At 43.3% G+C, this 24,324-nt stretch overlaps 1 protein-coding gene across 2 annotated transcripts in view; it reads left to right on the plus strand.

The window, feature by feature from the left end:
• Window positions 1-14,255, plus strand: part of LOC121693344 (integrin beta-1-like) — a 38,419-nt gene extending 24,164 nt beyond the window's left edge. For both annotated transcript variants that reach the window (XM_042072709.1, XM_042072710.1), the window contains 4 exons: window positions 1,607-1,845; window positions 5,956-6,178; window positions 10,468-10,700; window positions 14,051-14,255. In XM_042072709.1, the coding sequence (XP_041928643.1) occupies window positions 1,607-1,845; window positions 5,956-6,178; window positions 10,468-10,700; window positions 14,051-14,091 (736 nt within the window). In that variant the 3' untranslated portion in view covers window positions 14,092-14,255. The remainder of the gene's footprint in view (window positions 1-1,606; window positions 1,846-5,955; window positions 6,179-10,467; window positions 10,701-14,050) is intronic.
• The last annotated feature ends 10,069 nt before the right edge of the window (window positions 14,256-24,324 follow it).

The following is a 24,324-nucleotide window of genomic DNA, read 5'->3' on the forward strand; positions in this document are numbered from 1 at the left end:
CTATAGAGAGGTAATGTTAGATTACATTGTACATAGCAAAAATATCACCATGCATTCATAATCTCGTGATTCAGTGAGAGTGATCCCAAAACATCGGAAAGTATGTCTTTGTGACAATTCTGTATTATATTTTGTCAAGAGGAAAAATCAATAGCTGACAGTTCCTAACTGAACAGTAAAATTATAGCGCTGTGAACGCTCTTGGCTGCGCCTGGCAAATACGCCACCATAATAGCAATCAGCTATGGAACAAGCGTGCCTGTTGTTAAAGGGAATGTGAGATGACGCCCTGATTGGTTTATTGCACGTTACGCCCAAACCACACCCATGATTAATGTAGCTACTTCAGACCACCCCATTTTAGATTTGCGCCTGGCGCAACAGTCAAATATCCCGCCGGTAAAATAGCATCAGCGCCCAAGATCCGCCCACAAAGTGACTTGCGTTTTTACACTTCCGTTTCAGACCGTTAAAATATAGCCCTACATTTTTCAGTAGCCATAGGTGTGTAGATTGAGTGGATGGTTTTGTGGTAGAGTTCTAAAGAAACTTGAGGTTGGTGTGAGAGAGGGAGTGTACTGTCAAGTCATGTTTATATATATATATATATCCCACAGAGTGCAAACTAGCGCTTCACACAAAAACACCATGCCAGACGGAGCGGTGAAGGACACCAGCGTACCAGTAACTAGGCAACCATTGTACATAAAACATACATACTGTAAATAAACACATAACAAACAAAAACACATTTATAACACAACAGGCCACACACACACACACCCCCTTTACACAAGGACGTAGACAGAGACAACAGTAGCCTAATAAGTGCATGGGCAATGGGGACTTGGCATTGAACAGCAGACAGTCGCATGTTGGGGTTGTCCAACCGGCTGTAGCATGTTGGGGTTGTCCAACCGGCTGTAGCATGATTCATTTTGAACAGAGCCCACGGGCAACGCCATAGGGTCACGCCAGGCTGTCTTCGGGGCTCCCAAAGCACAGCTCAGATCCCTATCCACTATCCCGCTGATCAGCAGCTCGTTGAACCTCTGCAGTGACAGGTCCACTACCGTTCACAGTGTGAATTCCTGCACATCCATACGGTGGCAGCCAGCATGAAAGCCCATCTTGGCGGACATACTGTAGGCAAGGCAAGGCATAGGCAAGGCCCCAGAGCCAAGGGATCCCCAGCCAGGCGCTGGAAGTGCACCTCAGCAGGCAGTAGCAGTTCATCATGCCAGCGACTGACTTCACAGATCCATGCAGTCCAGTCTCAGCCAGCCCAAAGAACGTTGAGTTAACGTCAAGGAAACGATCCTTTAGAACACTTTATCAACCGTCTCTGGTCAAGGTTACTTAACGTTAACTTAGCCTGATGCAGTCCAAAAGGCTATCGATGGCTATTGACAGCGAGGTAGAACGCAATGAAAATAACGCTCATGCATAGCGAGTAACTCCATCTTAAAGAATATTACTGTAGATTAAATTATAATATTACCTTTAGCTGGTCAGGCTGTTTTTTTCAGCAGGGTAATTTAAAAAATATTCCAGACAAAGTGGCGTAACTCACCTGTCTGTGTGTTTGTGTGTGTGTGTGTCTCAGCTGTAATGAGGGGCGCATTGGTCAGAAGTGTGAGTGCAGCACAGACGAGGTGCGGACAGAGGACCTGGACGCCAGCTGCCGCATGGACGACGGAACGGACATCTGCAGCAACAACGGAGACTGTGTGTGCGGCACGTGCGAGTGCAAGAAGAGGGAGAACCCCGAGGAACGCTACAGCGGCAAATACTGCGAGTGTGACAACTTCAACTGCGACCGCTCCAACAACAAGCTCTGCGGAGGTCAGTGTGTGTTAGTGTGTGTACTGCGACCGCTCCAACAACAAGCTCTGCGGAGGTCAGTGTGCGTGTGTGTACTGTGACCCGCTCCAACAAGCGCTGTGGAGGTCAGTGTGTGTTAGTGTGTGTACTGCGACCGCTCCAACAACAAGCTCTGCGGAGGTCAGTGTGCGTGTGTGTGTGTGTGTGTACTGCGACCTCTCCAACAAGCTCTGCGGAGGTCCGTGTGTGTACTGTGACCGCTCCAACAACAAGCTCTGCGGAGGTCAGTGTGTTAGTGTGTGTTTGCAAGTGCGTCTAACTGCGCCTGTGCCCACTCAGACAACAAGCTCTGGAGGCTAGCATGCATATGTACGTGTGTGTGTGTGTGCCTGTGTTTAAGCGAGAACGCTTCTGTTTAGATGTGTGTTTTGAAAGTGTGAAAATTATTCATTATTATGTCATATTGTGTGTGTGTGTATGTGCGTGCGTGCCTGCGTGTATACAGGTGCTGATCATATAATTAGAATATCATCAAAAAGTTGATTTATGTCAGTAATTCCATTCAAAAAGTAAAACTTGTATATTATATTCATTCATTACACACGGACTGATATATTTCAAATGTTTATTTTGTGTTTAAATTTGATGTTTATAATTGACAACTAATGAAAATCCCAACTAATGAAAATCCCAAATTCAGTATCTCAGAAAATTAGAATATTACTTAAGACCAATACAAAAAAAGTTTTTTTTAGAAGTGTTGGCCAACTGAAAAGTATGAACATGAAAAGTTTGAGCATGGTCAGCACTCAACACTTATTTGGGGCTCCTTTTGCCTGAATTACTGCAGCAATGCGGCGTTGGCATGGAGTCGATCAGTCTGTGGCACTACTCGGGTGTTATGAGAGCCCAGGTTGCTCTGATGGTGGCCGTCAGCTCTTCTGAATTGTTGGATCTTCCTCTAGACTTTCTATGGGGTTAAAGGGATGAAATAATGATTATATAGGGTATTTCACACTGTTCCTTAAGTTCTCCGAATAGAGTATGTAACATTGGTTGGGCTGAAAATGGCCTGTGTGCTATTCTATGCGCCCTAAGGCAAGCCTAGGAAATAGGCCCTAGAATGAAACAAAAGGTTTTCTCCCTTTTATGGTATGCTCATGAATATTTAGATGAACTGCGTGCTGATTGGTTGGTTTACAACGAGCGAAGCTCCAGAGCAAAGACGCCAATATGGCCAACAGCACTGAGCACTCACTGAAACAGATATATGGAGATACTATGGAGACATAGGTGTTGAACAGTAGCCTAGAAATCTAGACGCACCCTAGCGGCGGCAAATTAATTTGCTCAGCCTGTACGTCTAGTAGCAAACCATAGGGATTTCTATTGGCTGACGCCGTGGACGTCATCCAATCACAGCGCTCTATTTTGTTAGAGTCTTAAGGCGGGCTTAACAGGATGATGACAGTCCTGCGACAGTGAACAACAAGGAAGGTGGCTATGGCGAACGAAGAGCGGTTGTTTGAATCGGCGTTGGCGTCAACTTTGGAGGAGTTGGACTTGTGCTTTTCTTTGAAAGTTGAGCAACACAATGCACTTAAGTCATTCCTTTCGAAGAAGGATGTATTTGCCGTTTTGCCGACCGGATACGGATATGGTCGTAGCGCTGGCCTATTGCATGCCTAGGCAGTTTGAAAGACAATTCTCTGCCCGCCCCTTGGATTAAGCGAGGTGAATGGGTCGATTCCAGACTATACATTTCAATAATATAGGATGGCCCGCCAGGCTAGTTGAACAGCATATTTGAGCCTGAATCAGAGGAAAAATCTGATATAGAGGAGCAACTAGTCGCCCATAGATTGGAAATTACTATTTCAGAGTGGTAAGTTTTGTCATTTATTTGATTTTGCCACACGTAGTGTTCGCACCTTAGTGTCGTAGACTAAGCTAAACTTTGTATTTAGCATTGTAAGCAACATAAGTTATTAATTTGCACACAAACAAATGGTTTACAACTTCTACCCTCGTGCAATTTTTGTCAAGATGTCCAGTTAGCTGAAAAGTTTGTAGCCAGTCGTGGGCAGTTCAGGCCGTACTGTAACGTTAGTGAAAGGAGTGCTGCTTGCAAGGAAAGAACTCGTTTTAGTCAGTAAGTATATTCTCCTGCTGAATAGGTCATCTGATTAAGAATAACATACATTTTTGTAGTGGTAATATGCGATCTTACAACAGGATGTCCAGTTAGCTGGGCAGGAGCTCTGTGCAGTTTGTAGGCTATATGGCTGAAGTGAAACGAGTAGCCTACTGCTCACGTCAATGAAAATATTACGTTTGTGTCAGTAGGTCTAATGTACTCTTGTAACTACTATCCTGCTGATTAAGTCATCTGATTATCGAGATTTGTACCTTCTTTCCATTTAGTATGTGATCCAACTACGGGACGTCCAGTTAGCTGGGCAGGAGCTCTGTGCAGTTTGTAGGCTATAGCTGAAGTGAAACGAGGTCAACAAAAATATTACTAAGCCTACTCTCATTTGTGTCAATTCAATTCACAGACAGACAGACACACACTTTATTTATCCCCAAGGGGCAATTTACATAGTACCATGGAGTAGAGTACAATAATCAAAAATGAGTGTGTTTGTCATGTTGTCGTTCTTGTAATTCTATCACCCCTTTAAGGTCAGGCGAGTTTGCTGGCCAATTAAGAACAGGGATACCATGGTCCTTAAACCAGGTACTGGTAGCTTTGGCACTGTGTGCAGGTGCCAAGTCCTGTTGGAAAATGAAATCTTCATCTCCATAAAGTTGGTCAGCAGCAGGAAGCATGGACCGTTTCTCAAAGTCAAGGATGGGTCCTTCAAAGCCGCTCTTCCAAGGATGTTACGTTATCAAATCTCGCCAAGCACTGTTCCAATGTCAAGGGTGCTTTAAAATACTATCAAGTACTGAGTCCTTCGTTCTAAGATTTGCATGCATGCGTGTATCCTCTGCGTGTTTGTAACACCCACAATCCTGTGCGCACATGATTTTTACTAATGCACTTGTAGCTTCCTGCACACTCGCTAGTTTGTTCCATTGTGTGTTTTCCGTATGCTAAGTAGAAGCCTTGCCTCGTCTTTGAAGGATTTGACTCGGCAGGACTCGTTCTACCAAGCACGAATCCTTGACTTTGAGAAATGCCAATGAGTTCTCTAAAACTTCCTGGTAGACGGCTGCGTTGACCTTGGACCTCAGAAAACACTGTGGACCATCACCAGCAGATGACATGGCACCCCAAACCATCACTGACTGTGGAAACTTTACACAGGACTTCAAGCGACGTGGATTCTGTGCCTCTCCTCTCTTCCTCCAGACTCTGGGACCTTGATTTCCAAAGGAAATGCAAAATTTACTTTCATCAGAGAACATAACTTTGGACCACTCAGCAGCAGTCCAGTCCTTTTTGTCTTTAGCCCAGGCGAGACGCGGCTGACGCTGTCTCTTGTACTTTGCAGGCGTTTTGAGTTAATAGCATCCATCAGGCAAGTGTTATTTAAATAAACTCCTGGTGTACTTACAAACTTTTCAATGCCTCGTTTTATGAGTAAAGGTCATAGTTGTACTACTGTAGAAGTTTCGTACCATTCAGGGCATTATTAGTGGGGTCATTTACGAGATAAAAGTAGGTTCCATTACGCCTGCAGAAAGTCATTCATTTCTGACAGCGCTACTCGATCAGGGTTCGACCAAGGGAAAACACGTTCTTGGAGGGTGTTTGGCTCGGGGTCATGGTGCAAAGGACCCTAGGGTGAAATTACTCCGAACCATCGCTTTAATTAGCTGATTAGAGTGTGGCACCAGATGTCTTCAATATTGAACTTTTTCACAATATTCTAATTTTCTGAGATACTGAATTTGGGGTTTTCATTAGTTGTCAGTTATTATCATCAAAATTAAAAGAAATAAACACTTGAAATATATCAGTCTATATGGAATGAATGTATATATTGTACAAGTTTCACTTTTTGAGTGGAATTACTGAAATAAATCAACTTCATCATGATATTCTAATTATATGACCAGCACCTGTGTGTGTGTGCGTGTGCGTGTGCGTGTGTGTGTGTTTAACTCTACTTCTGTCTGCAGGCCATGGGCGCTGTGAGTGCCGCGTCTGTATCTGTGACGCTTACTACGCGGGCAGCGCTTGCGACTGCTCTCTGGACACCTCCACCTGTCTGGCCAAGAACAAGCAGATCTGTAACGGCCGCGGCACCTGCGAGTGCGGAGTGTGTAAGTGCACTGACCCCAAGTTCCAAGGAGCCACCTGTGAAGTGTGTCCAACCTGTCCAGGAGTGTGTACAGAGCACAAGTGAGTGACTCTCTCTCACACATACTCATCATATACCCACATGTGCACAGACACACTCTCCGTCTCACACACACACACACACACACACACTCTCACACAAGCACATACATGAACGCATTCAAGGCGTTGTTACTTTGTGCCTTGCCATGTAGACACCCTCTCCTGGTGTGGATGTCTGCATAATTCCCCCTCACGGTCTTACTCTCTTATCTGAAACCAACAGTACATGTGCTTTATTGTGTTATAATTATTGTGTGTGTGTGTGTGGATGTCTGCATAATTCCCCCTCACTGTCTTACTCTCTTATCTGAAACTAAAGCAAAGTCATGCACAACAGTTAGCGTGTTTCCATCCAACTGATGCGAATTAGTGATGTGCATCCGTGGTAATGCGCATAAATATAATGTGCATTAGTCAGCGTTTCCAACGCCTATTGATTCTAAGTATTTGGGGACACTTTGCCTACGTTGAGTGAAATGGACGCCATCCTCTGCGGTCGGAATAGCCTAGGCCCTAGGCCTAATTCATTCCTTCATTTTGAAAATATTTTGTTTAATATCGATTAGAAGGAGAAGGCGGATAATGTTTATATTGCGCAATCGGGTGTTCCCATCGCCGGAGACGGCCATACACTTGGGAACGACCAAGGTCTCGGCAGTTTTTTTTATTTGGTCAAATTTGGCACTTCTCTGTAGAGCTGAAAATGTTTGCCCGAACCATTTCTATCATTTCACGCGGGCTCGGGCTGGGCTTGGGCTTACGCGGTAGGCTACACGAGCGGTCAGGTGATGCGAGAAAGATTCAGAAATGGATGCTTAATTAGGAGGTGAAACAGAGGCTGGCCTCTGGTGACTGGCGTTTTAGTTGCACCGGCAAAGAAAGCAAAGTCTGAGGTGTGGAAAAGTTTTGATCATGTGCATAATGAGAATAATGAGCCAGTGGTTATGTAAAATCCAAAGGATGCAACATTCTGTAGAACGACAGGGTTTTCGTAGCTGATAAGGCATGTTGATCAAAGCTGCCAGTGCCCATCATGATCACATGGTTTGTCAGGCTACAGCAACAAAACCAAATCCTGCAAAGGTGAAACAAATGGGTTTGAAAAGCAGGAACTAATTAATGGGTTTGAAAAGCAGGAACTAATTAATGGGTTTGAAAAGCAGGAACTAATTAATGGGTTTGAAAAGCAGAACTAATTAATGGGTTTGAAAAGCAGGAACTAATTAATGGGTTTGAAAAGCAGGAACTAATTAATGGGTTTGAAAAGCAGGACTGCGCATGAGGGTTCCCACAAACTTCAGAATGCTGAGATGACTTGGGCTATTTATGACCGCCGCGCCGCGCAGCTGTTTAGTCGGATTTTTTATTTATTTATTTTTTTTTCTTTTTCGCATGTCCAAATTTCTGTCAAGGATTCCCGGGACACTGAAAGACCGGGGTACATAAGACTTGGTGGGCATGTAACCCCACATGGATAGCATGGAACCATCGTTTTTCGATTTGATCTGTAGCCCCCCCCCCCCCGCTGGACTGGACCCCCCGAAAGGAGGGTAGGGCAGACGCAGTTTTCTGTGAATATCTCGAGAACCGTAGGGTTATAATTCTTATTATATCAACCGTGTTATACCACATTTACACCACCTATTTACAACACATATATATATATATATACACACACACACACACACACACACACACACACACACACACACACACACACACACACACACACACACACACACACACACACTACAAACCAAACACCCCTGTGTACAATGCTTTGCCCCCTCTGCCCTGGGACGGGGAGAAATACTGCCCCTACAGCGGCGCGCGCATCCGCATAGGCACAGTCAAACTGGACCACGAACCAGGAAATGTGTGAGTAACAGTATGTATGAGTTAACCAGGATTTTAGACAGAAACAAGGAGTAAATGGGAAATGTCATGGAGGTGGTAAAGTATAAAGTTATAAGCAGTGACAAATGAGTTTTGAGTGTTGTGAATGAAATCGCGCACTAACCGCGTTACAAACCAGCACAATGAGCGCAAATGCGTTAATGGCGCATAGCCCCGCGCCGGCCATCCCTTTAAACATATCACCCCTGTGTTCATAAGCCGTCCATACACCTTCACAAAATAACACCATTATTTTAAGCAGTCATAATGTTTATATGGGAGCGTGTGGGTGTATGTACGTGCGTGTGCAAATGTCCAAAGATTCTCTCTCGCTACTTGCTCTCGCGGGTAACGCAATTCAGTCAATGGGGGAGTACGTAACAGTGAGAAGTGAGGTTCACTTTCTCACATTACTATACACCAACTGGCCTGTAGGTGGCCGGAGACAGTTTTCTGTGAATATCTCGAGAACCGTAGGGCCTAGGAGGACCACCTTTTTTTTTGTATGTTGGTCTTAAGGGGCCATGTCAACCCATCCCATTACCACTTATTTCATGTATAGTTAAAAATTAAAAAGAAAAAAATTAGGTGTTTTCATCACAATATCTCTGGCTGACATGGTCAAAACTGCACGAAATTGAAAGTGTAAGATCATTATGACACCCTCCGAATGCATGCCAAGTTTTGTGAACTTTCGTTCATGGGGGGCCTTACAATAAAATAATTTATGTGTACATTTAGTGACCGTACACCAACAGAGTTTTCTGTGAATATCTTGAGAACCGTAGGGCCTAGGATGACCAATTTTTTTCCGTATGTTTGCCTCCAGGGGTCATGTTAACCCATTCCATATGCACACATGTGCATAAACAGATACACACGCACACACATACATTCACAGTAATCATACGTATGACGCATACTCACACAGTAGACATATGTACGCATGCATGTACATACGCAGGCACACACACAAGCACGCACACGCACACACACACACACACACACACACCCCCACACACATACACATGCACACAATTCAAGAATTTCTCAGAATTATGAACAGGCAAGATGGGGGTGGCGTTGCATAAAATGAATTTTACATGTGAAATCTATGAACTAATCATGTTTTGGTACTTGTTGTCTAGCAGATACCAGTGAGAATTGAGTGTGCATAATGCAATTTAGTGAGACAGTTAGAATCATATATGCCTTTCAGCGTGATTTATTTTTGTGGAAAAAAAGTGCTGGACTGGGCAGCGGTCATATTTTGTACCGCTCTGCGGTACATCTAGTTTATTTCTTTGTTCCTAACGTGGCCTAGCCTACGTTAGTCATGAATAAATTATGTTAAATGCTACTCATTCTTAACAAAAGGCAAAAGAGCTGCGTGCGTGCGGACATTTGAATAATGTCGGGCTGTAAACAGGTTCGGGCTTTTAAAAAGCTGTCAGGCTCGGTCAGGGCTTGGGCTGATGCCTTTCTGTGGGGCTTGGGTATTGTTGGGCCTAACTTTTACCTCACTGACCAACTGTGGGTGGAGACCTTTAGATTCAGCAAGTCATGGTTTGAAGAATTATGCCGAATGATAGACCCTGCTGTTGCCCCGAGTACTCGTTGCTTATTGAATAACTTGGAAAGTTATTCAATAAGCTATAGCCTTAACTCAAAACGTTTGTTATGCCATTCTGATCTGTATAAATGTCACATGCAGTCATGCCTAAATTCTACTTACTGCACATTAATTATAGGCTAATATATTATGATATTCAGTATTCATTATTGAATGCTTATGGAATGATGTTTTTCCCTATCATCCTATTGTTAAAGCAGGCATACCTGCCGGCATGTAATTGGGCTACAGGTTTTCTACAGGAATGGCATGTTTGAACGGGCACTGCACTAGTTGTATAAACTTGCGATGTGAGCCGAATACAGAGTTGTTGGCGAAAACTTTGGCGTCAGCAAAACAACTGTGCACCGATGTGTGTATTCAGTTTGTTTTATTCTACGGAAACAAGCAAGAGAGCACATCAAGTTGCCTAATGTTAGGGAAGCGCCAGAGATACTGAGATTCTCTGAAGGTTACATCACACGATGCGAATAAACCGTTTCCATCAACTTTATTCGCATTATACCTTATGCGGATCGAGAGTTAATCCACCCCCCTCTAGCGAATCAAATATAGATGCGCATTAGGATTTTTTATGCGCATTTCACGTGTTTCCAACCGGGATTTCTTATTCGAATAGATTATATTAATAGATTAAAGTCGACTTGACTTGACTTAAATGCGCATTAGGAAATTGGATGAAAACATGCTAAGTGTCAACAGTGCATGTGCGTTATTGTGTTCCGCAGTAAAATTATTGTGTGTGTGTGTGTGTGTGTAGGGAGTGTGTGCAATGTCGTGCCTTCGGTACTGGTGAGAAGAAGGAGACGTGTGAGCGTGACTGCATGTATTTCCACCTGGAGATGGTGAAGAGCCGTGATGACCTCCCACAGCCTGGGGCCGAGCCCTTCATCTCCCACTGCAAGGAGCGCGACGCCAACGACTGCTGGTTCTACTACACCTACGCCGTCAAGAACGACACCACCAAGGTCGTCCACGTGGTGGAGACTGCAGGTACACACACACACACACACACACACACACACACACATTTTTTAAATCGGCACGTTACAACTTGTCTACAGATTATGAAACGTATTTTCAAAGACCCACGGGAGAAGCCTCTCGGTTAGCCTACACGTTGCAAACTTAGACGTGGGAAACTAAACACGTGGGAAACTAAACACTCCGACCACCGTGATTTACATATATATTGGCTATCCAGCTTTCAACCAGCACTGCTGTGGCAGCTGAAGCAGAGCCAAGAAAAGATAACTAGTAAAACATGTAGGAGCGGAGAGAGAGAGAAAAGATAACTAGTGAAAACATGTAGGAGCGCAGAGAGGGAGAGAAAAGATAACTAGTGAAACATGTAGGAGCGGAGAGGGAGAGAAAAGATAACTAGTGAAAACATGTAGGAGCGCAGAGAGGGAGAGAAACTGCTAATATGCTGCGACAGAGAGCCAACTAGTGCAGATAAAAGCAGTAATGTAGGCAAGCCTACAGACATGCCAAAAGGGCATTTGTATCAGATCAACAGCGAACATGTCACTGGATTTAATCCAAAATGCCTGAATATGTCACACACCACACAGTACGTAATCACAATGTAATGCATCTGCTATATGTGCTGAATAGGCTGAGTAGAATTTAAGACTTTAGGCCTATGACATGTGTGCATATTTTGAGTATGTAATAATATTCATATTTTCCTATGAATATTATTTATTGTGTGTATTTTTGAGGTGATAATTCATTAGTACCAATTACATATTGTATTGTGTAACTGCTGTTTGTAATGACTCCAATGAAATACACAGGGTTTTTGGGAGCCCTAAGGAAACCCAGTGGTGTTACATCCTTTGCTATTTGACTATAGCCATCAAAAGTGGTGTAGAACAAGTTATACACAGTTTGAAATATCCAGAAGATTTGTTTTGGATTTAGAATGTTTGTCAGCAACTTACAACTTATTTAACTTCACTTGTTTCCCTTATTTTCCTTATTATTGCCTATTAGTGATATTTTTCTAGGGTTGTGGAAATAACACATAAGGCTAATGTGCCTACCCCCCCCCCCCCCCCCCCCCCCCCAAATGAATAATCGTTAATCGATCGATAATTTTGCCATAATCGAGCAGCCCTAAAAACATAACAATCTGTTCCAGCCAATCACAGACGAGATGCAGAGAGAGAGTTTCAATTGCAACTGGAGGGAGTAGCGAGCTAGCTCTGTTTTTTGTTTGAATGTCAACAGAAGTCACGTTATCCAACATCGCTTAGAGCACCTTTAAAGAAGCCCTATGCAGGTCTGGTTATTCCTTCGCTGTTTCTGGGTTTTCGCCTGATTTGAGCTCGCATTTTTCACGACATAGCTCCCCCTGCAGCTTCGGTAGCAAGTGACTGCTACGCTAAACCCCCACTAGCTAGCGAGCTAGTGTTACACTTTTACCCCAAGGATGACTCACAGGAGGCGGCAACACATTTACTACTTTTATTCTGTGAACATATATGAAAATGGCAACAGGTGAATAAATCGTGCTCACTCCAATCTCCATCAGCTATGCATCTCAATCATAACATATGCAATCCTACAAACACAAAACTAAACTGCATATCTGTCATTAAACTGTGTGTGTGTGTGTGTGTGTGCGTGCGCACACGTGCACATGTATGAGTGCACACGGGTGCCTGTGTGTGTAGAACAAAGGTACTAGACCTGATAAGTTCAGTACAGTCATCTAAATCATCCCCTTACAATGCATAGCGTTACGATGCATCATTTACACTAACATCTTACAGTAGCCTAGTTATTAATGCCCATATCCGAGACATACAGAAAGCAGTCAAACATCATAATATCATTGTGTACTGTGTGTGCGTGGGCCTGCACGTGTAGTGCGAGTGTAAGCTACATGGCACTTATAGCACACACCACGTTGCTACCGTTGTAGCTTCAAGTAACGTTAATAGTGGGCTACTGGAATAGCATGCTTAGCAGCGAACTCACGCGAGCTTATTCACATTTTCTATACAGGACACTCATTAATCATTTATACAAATTGTAACAGAAATGGTAATAACATAAGAAAAAGAGTGAAACCTCACAATAGTAGTACATATACCTGCTTCTAGAAGATATTACATACTAGCGGACATGCTGGTAACAACATCTTCCTTACCGTCTAATCTCACTTAGTCATGTCAACACAGTGCATTTCCCACCTGCATTAAACTCAAAATATAGCAACAACCAAAACAACCATGAGTATTTATCTGTATCTCATCTAGTTATCTACTTACTATTGACTTCTAACATGGTTTCAAGCCCCTTACCTGTGAACATATATGAAAATGGCAACAGGTGAATAAATCGTGCTCACTCCAATCTCCATCAGCTATGCATCTGAATAGCGCAGGAGTGAAGCACAGTTGACGTTCCCACAGAGGTCATAGGTCAGAAAGTACTTTTCAAAAATAAATATTTTCAACTTGTTCTATTACAGGTTAGTAATCTTTCTTTTCCTAATCCATTCTACTATTTGTAATTTTACCATTTCTACTGTCATGAACAAACAATCAACATTTTTAACAAAAACAATATTTGCGGTTGCTACACTAGCCATCAATAAACCAAGCTAAACACATAGGGCTCACAATAAAATGGTCGAGCAAACGCATTGTTCAAGAGACTATCAAATCACATTACAAAAACGAAGTTCACCCAAGAGTAGGCTACTTACAATTTCAACAGCAAAAAAGCCAAGTCGGAGTCCGTTTTGCAGTCTTCTTAGAAACTACAATCTGACTACGTTTTCGAATATTTCCACCGAGTTACATCCGGATGTGTTCGGACCACGACCAGAAAGTTGCATATTCGTTTTTTCCGCGGAGAAGCACTAGGGGGAGACGAAGCACCCACCAAACGACCCAAAAAGTGTTGTAGAACCATCACAACGACTCTCAACCTGCATAATTAAGGTCATTTTTGCTCAAATTATTGCATATGGCCTCTTTAATGTTGTAAGGGAGGCTGTTCCAGAGCTTGGGTGCTCTAACTGCAAAAGATCGGTCACCCTTATTTGAAAGTCTACTTTCGGAGCAGCTAAACGGCCCAGGTTGGAGCATCTGAGGGGCCGAGCCTGACAATAGGGGGTTCAAATCTATCCTAAAACTCACTGGCAACCGATGTAGATTGGCCAGAACTGGGGTGAAGTGTTCCCTAGATTTAGACTTAGAGCCTAGCTGCTGAGTTCTGAACATACACACACATACTTTTAGGAAAAGTTCCACTATTTGTAACAGCTGAGCTAGAGAGAGAGTTCTGTTTTTGACTCCATGTCCCATAATTCCTTTTTTTTTCAGAATGCCGTGGAATGCCTGACATGTCCTTTTTGAAGGGATGAGTGTAAAGAATGACACCTCCAAGGTCGTCCATACGGAATAGGTCACAGGTGCGCGGACACACACACACACACACACACACACACACACACAAACTTACTCAGGGCGCTTATGTGAGAAAATAATGTTCAATAAATAAATATAGCAGGAAACTGCGGTTCCTTCATTTGGCTAACTAGCTGTTCTTCTGTTCTGCACTGTTCTGGTGAAGCATTTTGGACTTGTGTCTTTCTCAGTTATATTGGTTTTCTGTAGGTGAGGACAAAACGTTGTTGAATGTTGAATTAGATCTTAATATCAATGTGCCCATAACTGAAAGAGAATTTACTCGATGTATTATGCTGTGAGGTTGTCTAAGTCTTACGCGGTTTCAAGGCTTTTTTTACGAAGTGACGTATCCCCGCTATCGCTGATACAACCTATAATTATTCTTTATTTTTAAATTCCCTTCTACAGTATGCTTTTATTTGTTATTACTGTTTGCTTTTGTTTATGTAAAGCACATTGAATGACCTCTGAATGAAATGCGCTATATAAATAAACTTGACTTGACTATCTAAAATCGTTCTTACTTGTGTTCTACTGATTTATTTCCCCGATTCCCGGTTGCTATGGATAGGCTTCTGATACTAGCCTACACTCGTGCACACACACAGCAAAAGAAAGCTTGTGCAACAGAGAGTTCAGGTGCACGTGCTCTAGCATGCACAGCTCTCTCGGGAGAGATATTCGCCTTATTAGCCCTGCGGCCATTACGAGGCTGAGGGGTACACTTGCCATTACACCTCAGTCCAGCAGATGGTGGTGGTAATGCACTTAGTCTGCAAACTGCTAAAAAAAAAAAACTCACTGAAGAAGAACAGGCCAGTGAACCCTTCTTTTTCAGAAGAGGATGTCGCGAGCACGACTCTTTTTTTTTTTTTTTTTTCTCTATGCCCATATGCCCGGTTAGTATGCGGACAATCATATCAGCTCTGAGGGTGTGTGGGATGATGATTTTCTCACCTTGAAACAGTTCGGCCAGGAAGACTCTGGAAACAACGATATGCATAAGAATTAATTATTTAATCCATAGAAGGATTTACAGACATGACAGTTGGCAATATGAAAAGTCTTTGGTGTAGGCCCGGTCCTCGGTCCAGGTCTTGAAGCGATCGGACCCTGCAAATCCTGCCGGAGTGAGACGGCAGGGGCGGAGCCTACCCCCAAAGAATGAAAGTGGAAGATACCTACCGAGGCGCTTCTCTGGATCATGTCCGCTGAAATAGACTATAACATATACAAGATACATAAAACTTTTGAACCTGGGAAAAATTGACATAACACCGCGTGGTTGACAGGGTGACGTGAAATGCTTAATTAAGGTAAGGAGACAAGGTGCAATATAAGCTACTTTGTAGCTATGCCTATAGAAAGTGGAGTGAATTGACCATTATGTCCCGATCATGGCCTATAGGCCTACTGCGGTGCGATGTTCTGAGTCTGGTCTAACCAGGTGAATGAAGGCTTGATTCGATGATGAAGTAGTGATGAAGTGATGATGGACGAAGACACATGATTGATTGATGATTTGAGGTATTCAGCAGGATAAATAGATACGACAAGAGACTGGGATTTATCAGGGTCATGATAGCCAGATTTATTGATCCCCAGGGGAAATTCAAGGTCTCAGTAGCATACAGACAACACACACACATTCACTAACAGCAGAAAAAGTAATTAAAAGTATATAATATAAAAAACACAACTAAGCAATAAGGACAGTAGAAGATAAAGAATATACTAAAATACAAATTATACTAAATAACTAATAATAATTAAATAATAATTATACTATGTATCCACATAGTGGGTGATTAATCAATCAAGAGGCGCTTGCAATGACTGAGGCAGGGACTGAGCCTGTGATTCTCTGTGCGTAAGGTAAGGTAAGGTGCTCTGTGTGAATGAGTGTCATGGTGATGGTGCAAATGAGTAAGTCCAACAGTGCAAGAATAAAGTCTATATATCTATATAACTATATTAAGATAGATATAAGTGTGTCCACAGTTCGGCTGTGGCATGGAGGGAGGGGTTGTGCATATGTGCTAATATAGCATGCAAACAGTGAGGCAGAAGACAGTGGTAAAAAGTGGCTAGTGGACCGACAGTTCAAGACATGGAGGTGGTGAAGAGGCAGTGAAGCATTGAACAGTTCAATGGCCCTGGGGACAAATGACTTCGTCAGTCTGTCTGTTGTGTCAGTTTGTTCAGGGTCCTTTTGTCAGATATTGAAGTGATGCACTCCAGTTCAGCTCTCACTCTCTGATCTCTGCATAGGCTCGTTCGATATCCGTGATCTCTGCGTAGGCTTGTTCGATATCCGTGATCTCTGCATAGGCTCGTTCGATATCCGTGATCTCTGCGTAGGCTTGTTCGATATCCTTGCTGGCGCTCTCCGTCGTGAGCCCGTCTAGGAAGAGCTCTTGTTCCTCCTCGTCGCTCGGTTCCATCAAGGCGTGTATGGCTTTACGGTGGGGCTTTACGGTTTACATGCTTTGGCGAAGTGGTTCCTCTTCCTGCAGTTTAGGCATTGCTTGCCTTTTGCCGGGCACGTATCATTGCCGCTGTTGGCGTCCACACCTGCCACAGACTGTGGTGGCTGAGGGAGGCTCCCTTGGTCTTGCCCTTCTATTAAATGGCCACCTGTTGTCAGGTATCTTGCTAATGGCGTGTACTGCTTCACTATCATGGTCCCTATTACCCGCCATTTCCTTCCTTTGCGCTTGGGCTAGCTTGTAGGACCGTGCTATGTTGATAGTCTTTTCTAGCGTGAGGTCTGCACCATAGCTGAGCAACTTCTCACATACGTGCGGAGAGTTGGTTGCGATGACTATGCGGTCTTTTACCATTTCATCGCTATTCGGGTAGCCACAGTCCCTCACGAGTAGCTTCAACTCGGTAATGAAATGCTCAAAAGTTTCCTTGTCACCTTGCATGAAAACGGTATCTAGCGTAAATGGTGTTGGACTTGGGAGTGAGATACTTTGTGTACATGTCGTAGTACATCTTTAACTTTTTAGCGTCATGTCTCGACAATGTCCAAGTATTAAATACATCCCTGCCTTTCTCCCCGACCCACAACAACAGGTAACTGCACTTATCCTTCTCGGCTTTCTCCTGCAGGGTCCTGAGAACATCATTTCGGCTGTTGGAAACGGAACCATGCCTGCTGGATCGGCGTGCTGTTGGAAACGGTGCCATGCCTCCGGTAGGTTTGCCGGATCCTAGTCCATCTTGGGTGTTGGAACACCAAACGTCTCCATTTTTGGTCGAGTGTGTGAGTATGCTACCTCTACCCTGACACCATGTTATACTTTGCCCTCTGACACTAAGCCAGAGACTTTCTAATGAGGAGACACAGCACTCAAAAAATCCTCCATAGAAATGCATGGGGTTAGTTTGTCTACACATATCCCACCCCTTCCTCGGCAAAAATGTCGACATTGAATACATTGAGCCAATCATGTGGTGTGATGTGAATACATTGAGCCAATCATATGATGTGTTGTAAAGACATCATGCCAATCATGTGTTGTGAACTCGCTGCTGGAGCAAGGTTGGTTTTGTGAAGCCATTTTACGATGCCCGATGAGTGCCCAAAAAGCATTGCAATATGGGCGCCGAGTGGAGGGACTTGCCTAAAAGGACTTTGACTAAGCTTTAATATTTAAATAAACTGCTGACACGACATACGTGTGCTTGTGTTTATTCCGCCATCTTGAATCACGTACACAATACATTCACGCGTGAGCTGTGGCTTCACGCACGGTGGCCCTAGTGGCCGGAATGTTACACTTACTATGTGTAAAGTCCCCCCTATTGGGTTTAGTAGCGTAGCTTATACACATGCCCAACAGTTTTAATGTGAACTTGGGAATTTGCCATTTTTGTCACTTGAAAGCTGCATATCTTTCTTTTCACAAGCGTCTTACACTATATTTTAAGCAGATACAGTTGTTTATTTAGGATTAGTGAGCGTGTGTATTAACCTTTGTTGAGGCATCCGTGTTTGTCACACATTCCGATGGCAAAGCACATGAACACTCGCAGTGGGAAAAACAAAGTAATCACAGGGGCGGCTCTTGTCATTCCTAGGTGCCATGAACGCACCATTTGAACCCCCTATTCAATTCCCTCCCCTTATCAATCGCTAACCTATCTGAACCCCTAAATATTCCCTCCCGGACACCTCCCCGAATCAAAACACATCAGAACTCATTGACACGTTCTATGACACAGGAGGGAGAGGGAGACACAAACACTCTCAATGTTTTTATCGAAAGACTTGATGAGGAATAACATTCAAATTACATGCCCATAAACCTACATAGTTTGAATTAATTGAGTCACTTGTTATATGTTTATGCTTTTTGTTCATATGAAAACTCATTATTTTCATGGTTGATATTTGATTTTGTTATTGATACTTTTGTGATTCTTACTACTATTATTATTATTATCATTTTTAATTTAATTTCAACTTAATCTTAACTAATATACTGTAAGTCGCTATATACATAATCATAAACATAATCTTGAACATGGAATTTAGGCGGAAATTGAATGGGTGATTTAAAAATATTTAAAAAAATTCTCAGGTGCAACATATATATATTTATATATATATATATATATATATATGTTTTTTTCCTCTTCATGAAACATTTTTTGACTGGTGCGACTTATACTCCGGTGCGACTTATAGTCTGGAAAATATGGTAATAATAATAATGTCTGTGTATCTCAGTGTTTGAGAGCTTTGTTTCCTCTGCTGGACAAGAATTGCAAGAATTTGGACAAGAATTGCTAGCTTCTTGGTCACCTCCGTACTCGTGAAAAATGAACTCACTATTTATTTTAACAATATCATCGCGCTATATTGTTGGTATGAAAGAATATATTTATTATTAATTTATCTGAGGTGGTGGAACTGCATCCCCCCCCCCCCCCACTGTGGGGTTTGTTTATTTGCATGTGCGGTTTGATTGTTTGGTGTAGGGTTTGTTTATTTGCGTGGGGGGTGGTGTGGGGTTTGTTTGTTTGCGTGTGGGGTTTGTTTGTTTGTGTGTAGGGTTTGTTTTATTTGCGTGTGGTGTGGGGTTTGTTTGTTTGGTGTGGGGTTTGTTTGTTTGCGTGTGGGGTTTGTTTGTTTGCGTGTGGGGTTTGTTTGTGTGTGGGGTTTGTTTGCGTGTGGTGTGGGGTTTGTTTGTTTGGTGTGGGGTTTGTTTGTTTGTGTGGTTGTTGTTGTGTGGTTGTTGTTATGGTTGTTGTTATTCATTGTGAAGTCTGGTGGGTGTGTCCCAGGTGTCAGTGAGGCCAAAGGTTGATTTCCATGTGAGTGGACAATAAACCTTTTTATTACACGGCTCTTCCAAAGGCAAGTAGAACGCTCCATTGGCTTCAATGGGATTTCCCAAGTTCTACGGTAAAATATTTTCATGTAATTACCGCTGCAAACATATAATTACCGCTGTCAATGACAACGGGTTTTGTGCTTCTGATACGTCTTTCATATCACTACGCAAGGACTAGAACTTCATTCAAAAGTGAAAGCAGACGGTTGATCAGCTGTGTTCTAAAGAATGTTTGATTCAAATTCAGCATGTGTTGTTGCGAACTATTTGTTTCTCAGCAAATGCCACGATGAACAATAACAAATAGGCTAGGCTATGTAGGCTAAAGTCATATCGTAGGGAGTTTATTATTTCGTTTTGGCAAGTAGCCGTGTAATAAGCGGGATAATGTATAGAACGCCGGTCATTATTGGGAAAATAAGTCCCTTCAGGGCGGAACAAGACCCCTCCAGTTCGCCCTGTCGGGACTTATTTTCCCAATAATGACTGGCGTTATATACATTATCCCTTACCTATTCAACAAGATTCTATTCTATTCTATTCTGTCCCAGCAACTTGCAGATCTTACGACATAGGCACATCTCGTCATTCTTCTGCGTGCCATACCACTATGGAAGCGTGCGTCACGAGGCCTTCCAGTACCTGACCGAGACGCTGCTGGGCTTCCTGCTACCGCTTGCCTCCGTGTTCCGCCGCCTGCGCTCCGCCATGTTCCTGGGCCCCGGCCGTGACCATGGCAACTGCCTCATCCTCCTCATCCTCACCGCCTTCGCTGTCTTCTGGCTACCCTACCACATCATCAACATCCTGCAGGTGAGGAGAGGAGAGGGGGGGGGGGGGGGAGGGGGGGTGAAGCAGGCTTCTGGCTACCTTAACAAGTGAATAGTTGAGGAGAAGGAGGAGAGGGAGAAGGAGTAACAAAGAGAAAGTGACAGAGAGAGAGAAAGAGAGGGAGAGAATGGGAGGGGGCATTGTGATATGGAGTGGGCAAAATAAAAGGGCTGTCTTTGAACTCTCCTGGTTCCCATCCCACATGTGAGAGAGGAAAGGGAGGGAGAGAGAGAGGAAAGGGAGGGAGGGAGGAGGGAGAGAGAGAGGAAAGGGAGGGAGAGAGGAGGGAAAGGGAGGGAGGGAGAGAGGAAAGGGAGGGAGAGAGAGGAAAGGGAGGGAGAGAGGAGGGAAAGAGAGGGAGGGAGAGAGGGTAGTAGAGGGAGAGATGATGGAGGGATAGATAGAAGCAAGGATGGACGTGTTTGTGTGTGTGTCTAAAAAATGATGTGTTAAAATGACACATTGCTATTGGTGCTCAGGGACAACACATTTTGTGTCAATTTCAACACCGCAATTATGTGGAGATAGACGAATTGTGTGGCTGGCTGGGTGGGTTAAAAGGTTAAAATTGTAGCAGAAATAGCTGAAATTTGACTTTAACCTTTCACCCAGCCACACAATTGCTGTGTTGAAATTGACAACAAAATGTGTTGTCCCTGAGCACACACAGCAATGTGTCATTTTAACACATCACTTCTTGTATAGTAGTGTGTGTGTATATGTTTGTGTGTGTGCATGTTTTAGTGTGCAGGGCTAATTCCTTTTCTATAAGGTTTAAGGTTTAATTGGCTTCTCTGTTCAGGACACCCTGAGTTGGTTCAGTTAAGCTCCATGGGTGCCATAGCAAGGAAACACTGATGGTGTTTAAAATCAGTGCTCCCATTATCTTTTTGTCTCTAAGGGGTTCTCTCTATCTCATAAAAAGTTGGCATATCCCGTGCATAGCCTAACAAGGCGATACAATTAAATAGCCTAGGCACGAGTGGCGCTTTTGAGCAGTATGCGCACAGTAGGCCTAGGTTATAACTTGAGACACGCACACCACAGACAGAGATTTTTCATAGAAATGTATTCCTTTTAATTCATTTCAACATATTATTGACTGTAATAGTCCATATTTCATTTCAGTTTCACAATACAAAGAAAGACGATTTAGTCTGAGTGCCATTCTCAATTTCACAACGTAACTCATTTGAGTCAGATCACCGTCTCAGATAGGCTATCCTCAGCGTCAAACACAATAATGCATGTAGGCCTAGTCTTTAACTTATGCACAGGGAAAATGCACTAACAGGCAGAAATGAATAAAGCCATTGCAGCCAAACTATGTTGTAGTATTATAGGCTGGACTGGCCGTCTGGCATACCGGGTATTTTCCCGGTGGGCCGACGCACTTTTGGGCCGAATCGTAGATGTTTTTTTTCTGGCAGCACTGGCCCTCAAAGAGCTGCAGCGACCCACTGGTTAATTTTCCAAAAGGCTATAGCGCTAATGGGTCAATGACGTGACGTCAAGAATTTCTGTCCAACAGCATTTGTTTTAAGTTTATAAAAGGTTTAAACACCTTTTAGGCCTACCAACTATACCAAATCTTTACTGTCCATAAAAACACTTGCTAACGTGATCTGATCTCAACAAAATGCAAAATTGCACCTAACGACTGACAGCCAGGAGGGGATAAAAAGGGACGATGGCTTCCCTTTCTAAGGTGCTGCCGAATCACAGTTTGACTGTGACCGTGACTCTGGCATACCGGCCATCCTGACAGGATGAGTGATCCTAGCACGATGTGGTCACAGTCTGGTAGCTTCTGGGATCAGATTAACTGATAGGAGGCCAGAGTGGTTGGAATTCAGGAAGGGGAAGTTCCCACCCTACTTAAACACAAAACAGGATGTTGGGGTTTCTTCAAAGACCTGGCAGCAGCCCACTGGTTCATTTTCCATAGCCTATTAGTGCTAATAGCCTACAATGCCGGCTGCGTTCTAGCCTATTCCCGACCTTTCTCTGTCTATGATCTGCAGCGTTGCTCAGAATATGAGCCTCCTCGACGAGTAGATTGCTGCTATACGGAGCCATGAATTTAGATTATGCCCGGCTAAAAATGGTTACGGCGCTCCCCTGACGTCACATTGTCAGGTCGGGAATGCCATGAATGTAGAAGCCTTAAGCGTGCTCAGTTGGCGTGATAGACGTGGCGCTGTTGCTCACCTGTCCATCATCGTAAAGCCCGATTTGATTGGTCCGCCAGCTCTGGGGCGAGCATAGTTGCTCCACAACGGAGCAATGCCAGACCGAACTTCCCGACCTCAAATGTTGTGGGCGGGACTAAGTTCGACTGGCACCCATCCCCTACCGTTTCTCAAAATGGCCCGCCGAGATGGACAGCACGCATTTCCTGTTTTTAGGTGTAAATAGGGGAAAACATGCCTCCATTCCACTCAAAACACCGTGCAGGTGCAATTAATCACTCCGATTTAAATTTCAGTAATTCGTTACAGTTACTGAATAACTGTAAGGTCCATTTCTGCATTACTCACAATATCTGTAATAGGCCTAGGCAATACTATTGACTTATTGTTTCCACAATTGCTTATTTAAAATATAGATTATCCTAGATAGCCTAGGTTACATTATTTCATAGAGATGTGCGTATGTAGAGCACGCATTCTCTCCCTGCACCGCTCTCCCTCCGGATTCCCCTACGCAAATCAAAATGGTGGCTTGTGCAAGAACTGTTCATGCAGACTAGGCCTACAACTGCACGGTGTAGCCTACACAACTTTGTTCAAAATTGATGCATTATCTTAAAATGTCTCTGCAGGGGTGAATATACATAATCAAAATGAATGTTCTTGGGAGACTGAATTTCCTCTTTTCTATGCTCCCCATACCGCCACCACCTAACTATTTTAAAGAGCTACAAACAATGACCACCAAGTTTATATGGAATGGTAAGAAGTCCCGCATCCTTTTCCACACTCTCCAACGGTCCAAATCGTCTGGGGGTTTAACCCTACCAAATTATAAATTATATTACTGGTCTTTCCAGATGAGAGCAGTACGAATCTGGTGCAACAGAGCCAAAATAAAAAATAAAGTCTCACCACATCGTCTAGAAGATCTGATTTATTCTGGTGTTAAACTTAAATCAGCACAGAAAGCATTTGGACCAATCATTGCTAATTCCCTACATATCTGGTCTGATATTCAAAAACACTTAGGCTGTACACATACATTTTGTGACAACTTTCCACTTTGGTTTAATTTTAACCTTCTACAGGGATCTATACCATATAAATACGACTGTTGGGCTTCCAGGGGCATTCACACTCTAAAGGATATATATACTAATCGAGGCCTATGCTCATTTCAAGAACTTATAGAACGCTTCTCCCTCCCTGGCTTTTCATGGTTTCTGTATCTTCAGTTGAGATCTTCTCTTTGTGCTTATGGGGTTCCGTGGGACACACAATTACAACCACATCCTTTGAATGCATGGGTAAACCCCTCAATACCTTCTGCGAGGCTAGTTTCCATAATATATAACAGACTTATATCTTTTAACAACAAAACTCTGGAGTCATGACATTAAAACGCTAGGCTTAGAGCTTGATTGGGACATCATCTGGACCAACGTCTTCATAACATCTAAAAATCCTGCACATCAGCTTAACAAATTTATACAGAAGTGGTATATATCGCCATACAGAAGATTCAAAATGAAGCTATGAAATAGTCCAGAATGTGCCAAATGTACGGAAAAATCTGTGGGAACATATATGCATATATTCTGGGAATGTCCAGAGGTGTCCCAGTTTATTCTCGGGTGTCTCTATTCCTAGGATTCCCAGTTCCAAAACTTGTCAGCTTATATCTGTTTAATGATGACTCTTCTCTAGATTTTAGACTTATACATAAAAAACTAATCTTCGCTGGCTTTACTGCAGCAAAAAAAAACTATTATACATTCATGGTTCACTCCAGCTGCCCCATCAATACAAGAAT

Source organism: Alosa sapidissima, chromosome 19, assembly GCF_018492685.1.
Source record: "Alosa sapidissima isolate fAloSap1 chromosome 19, fAloSap1.pri, whole genome shotgun sequence".
Classification (NCBI taxonomy): domain Eukaryota; kingdom Metazoa; phylum Chordata; class Actinopteri; order Clupeiformes; family Clupeidae; genus Alosa; species Alosa sapidissima.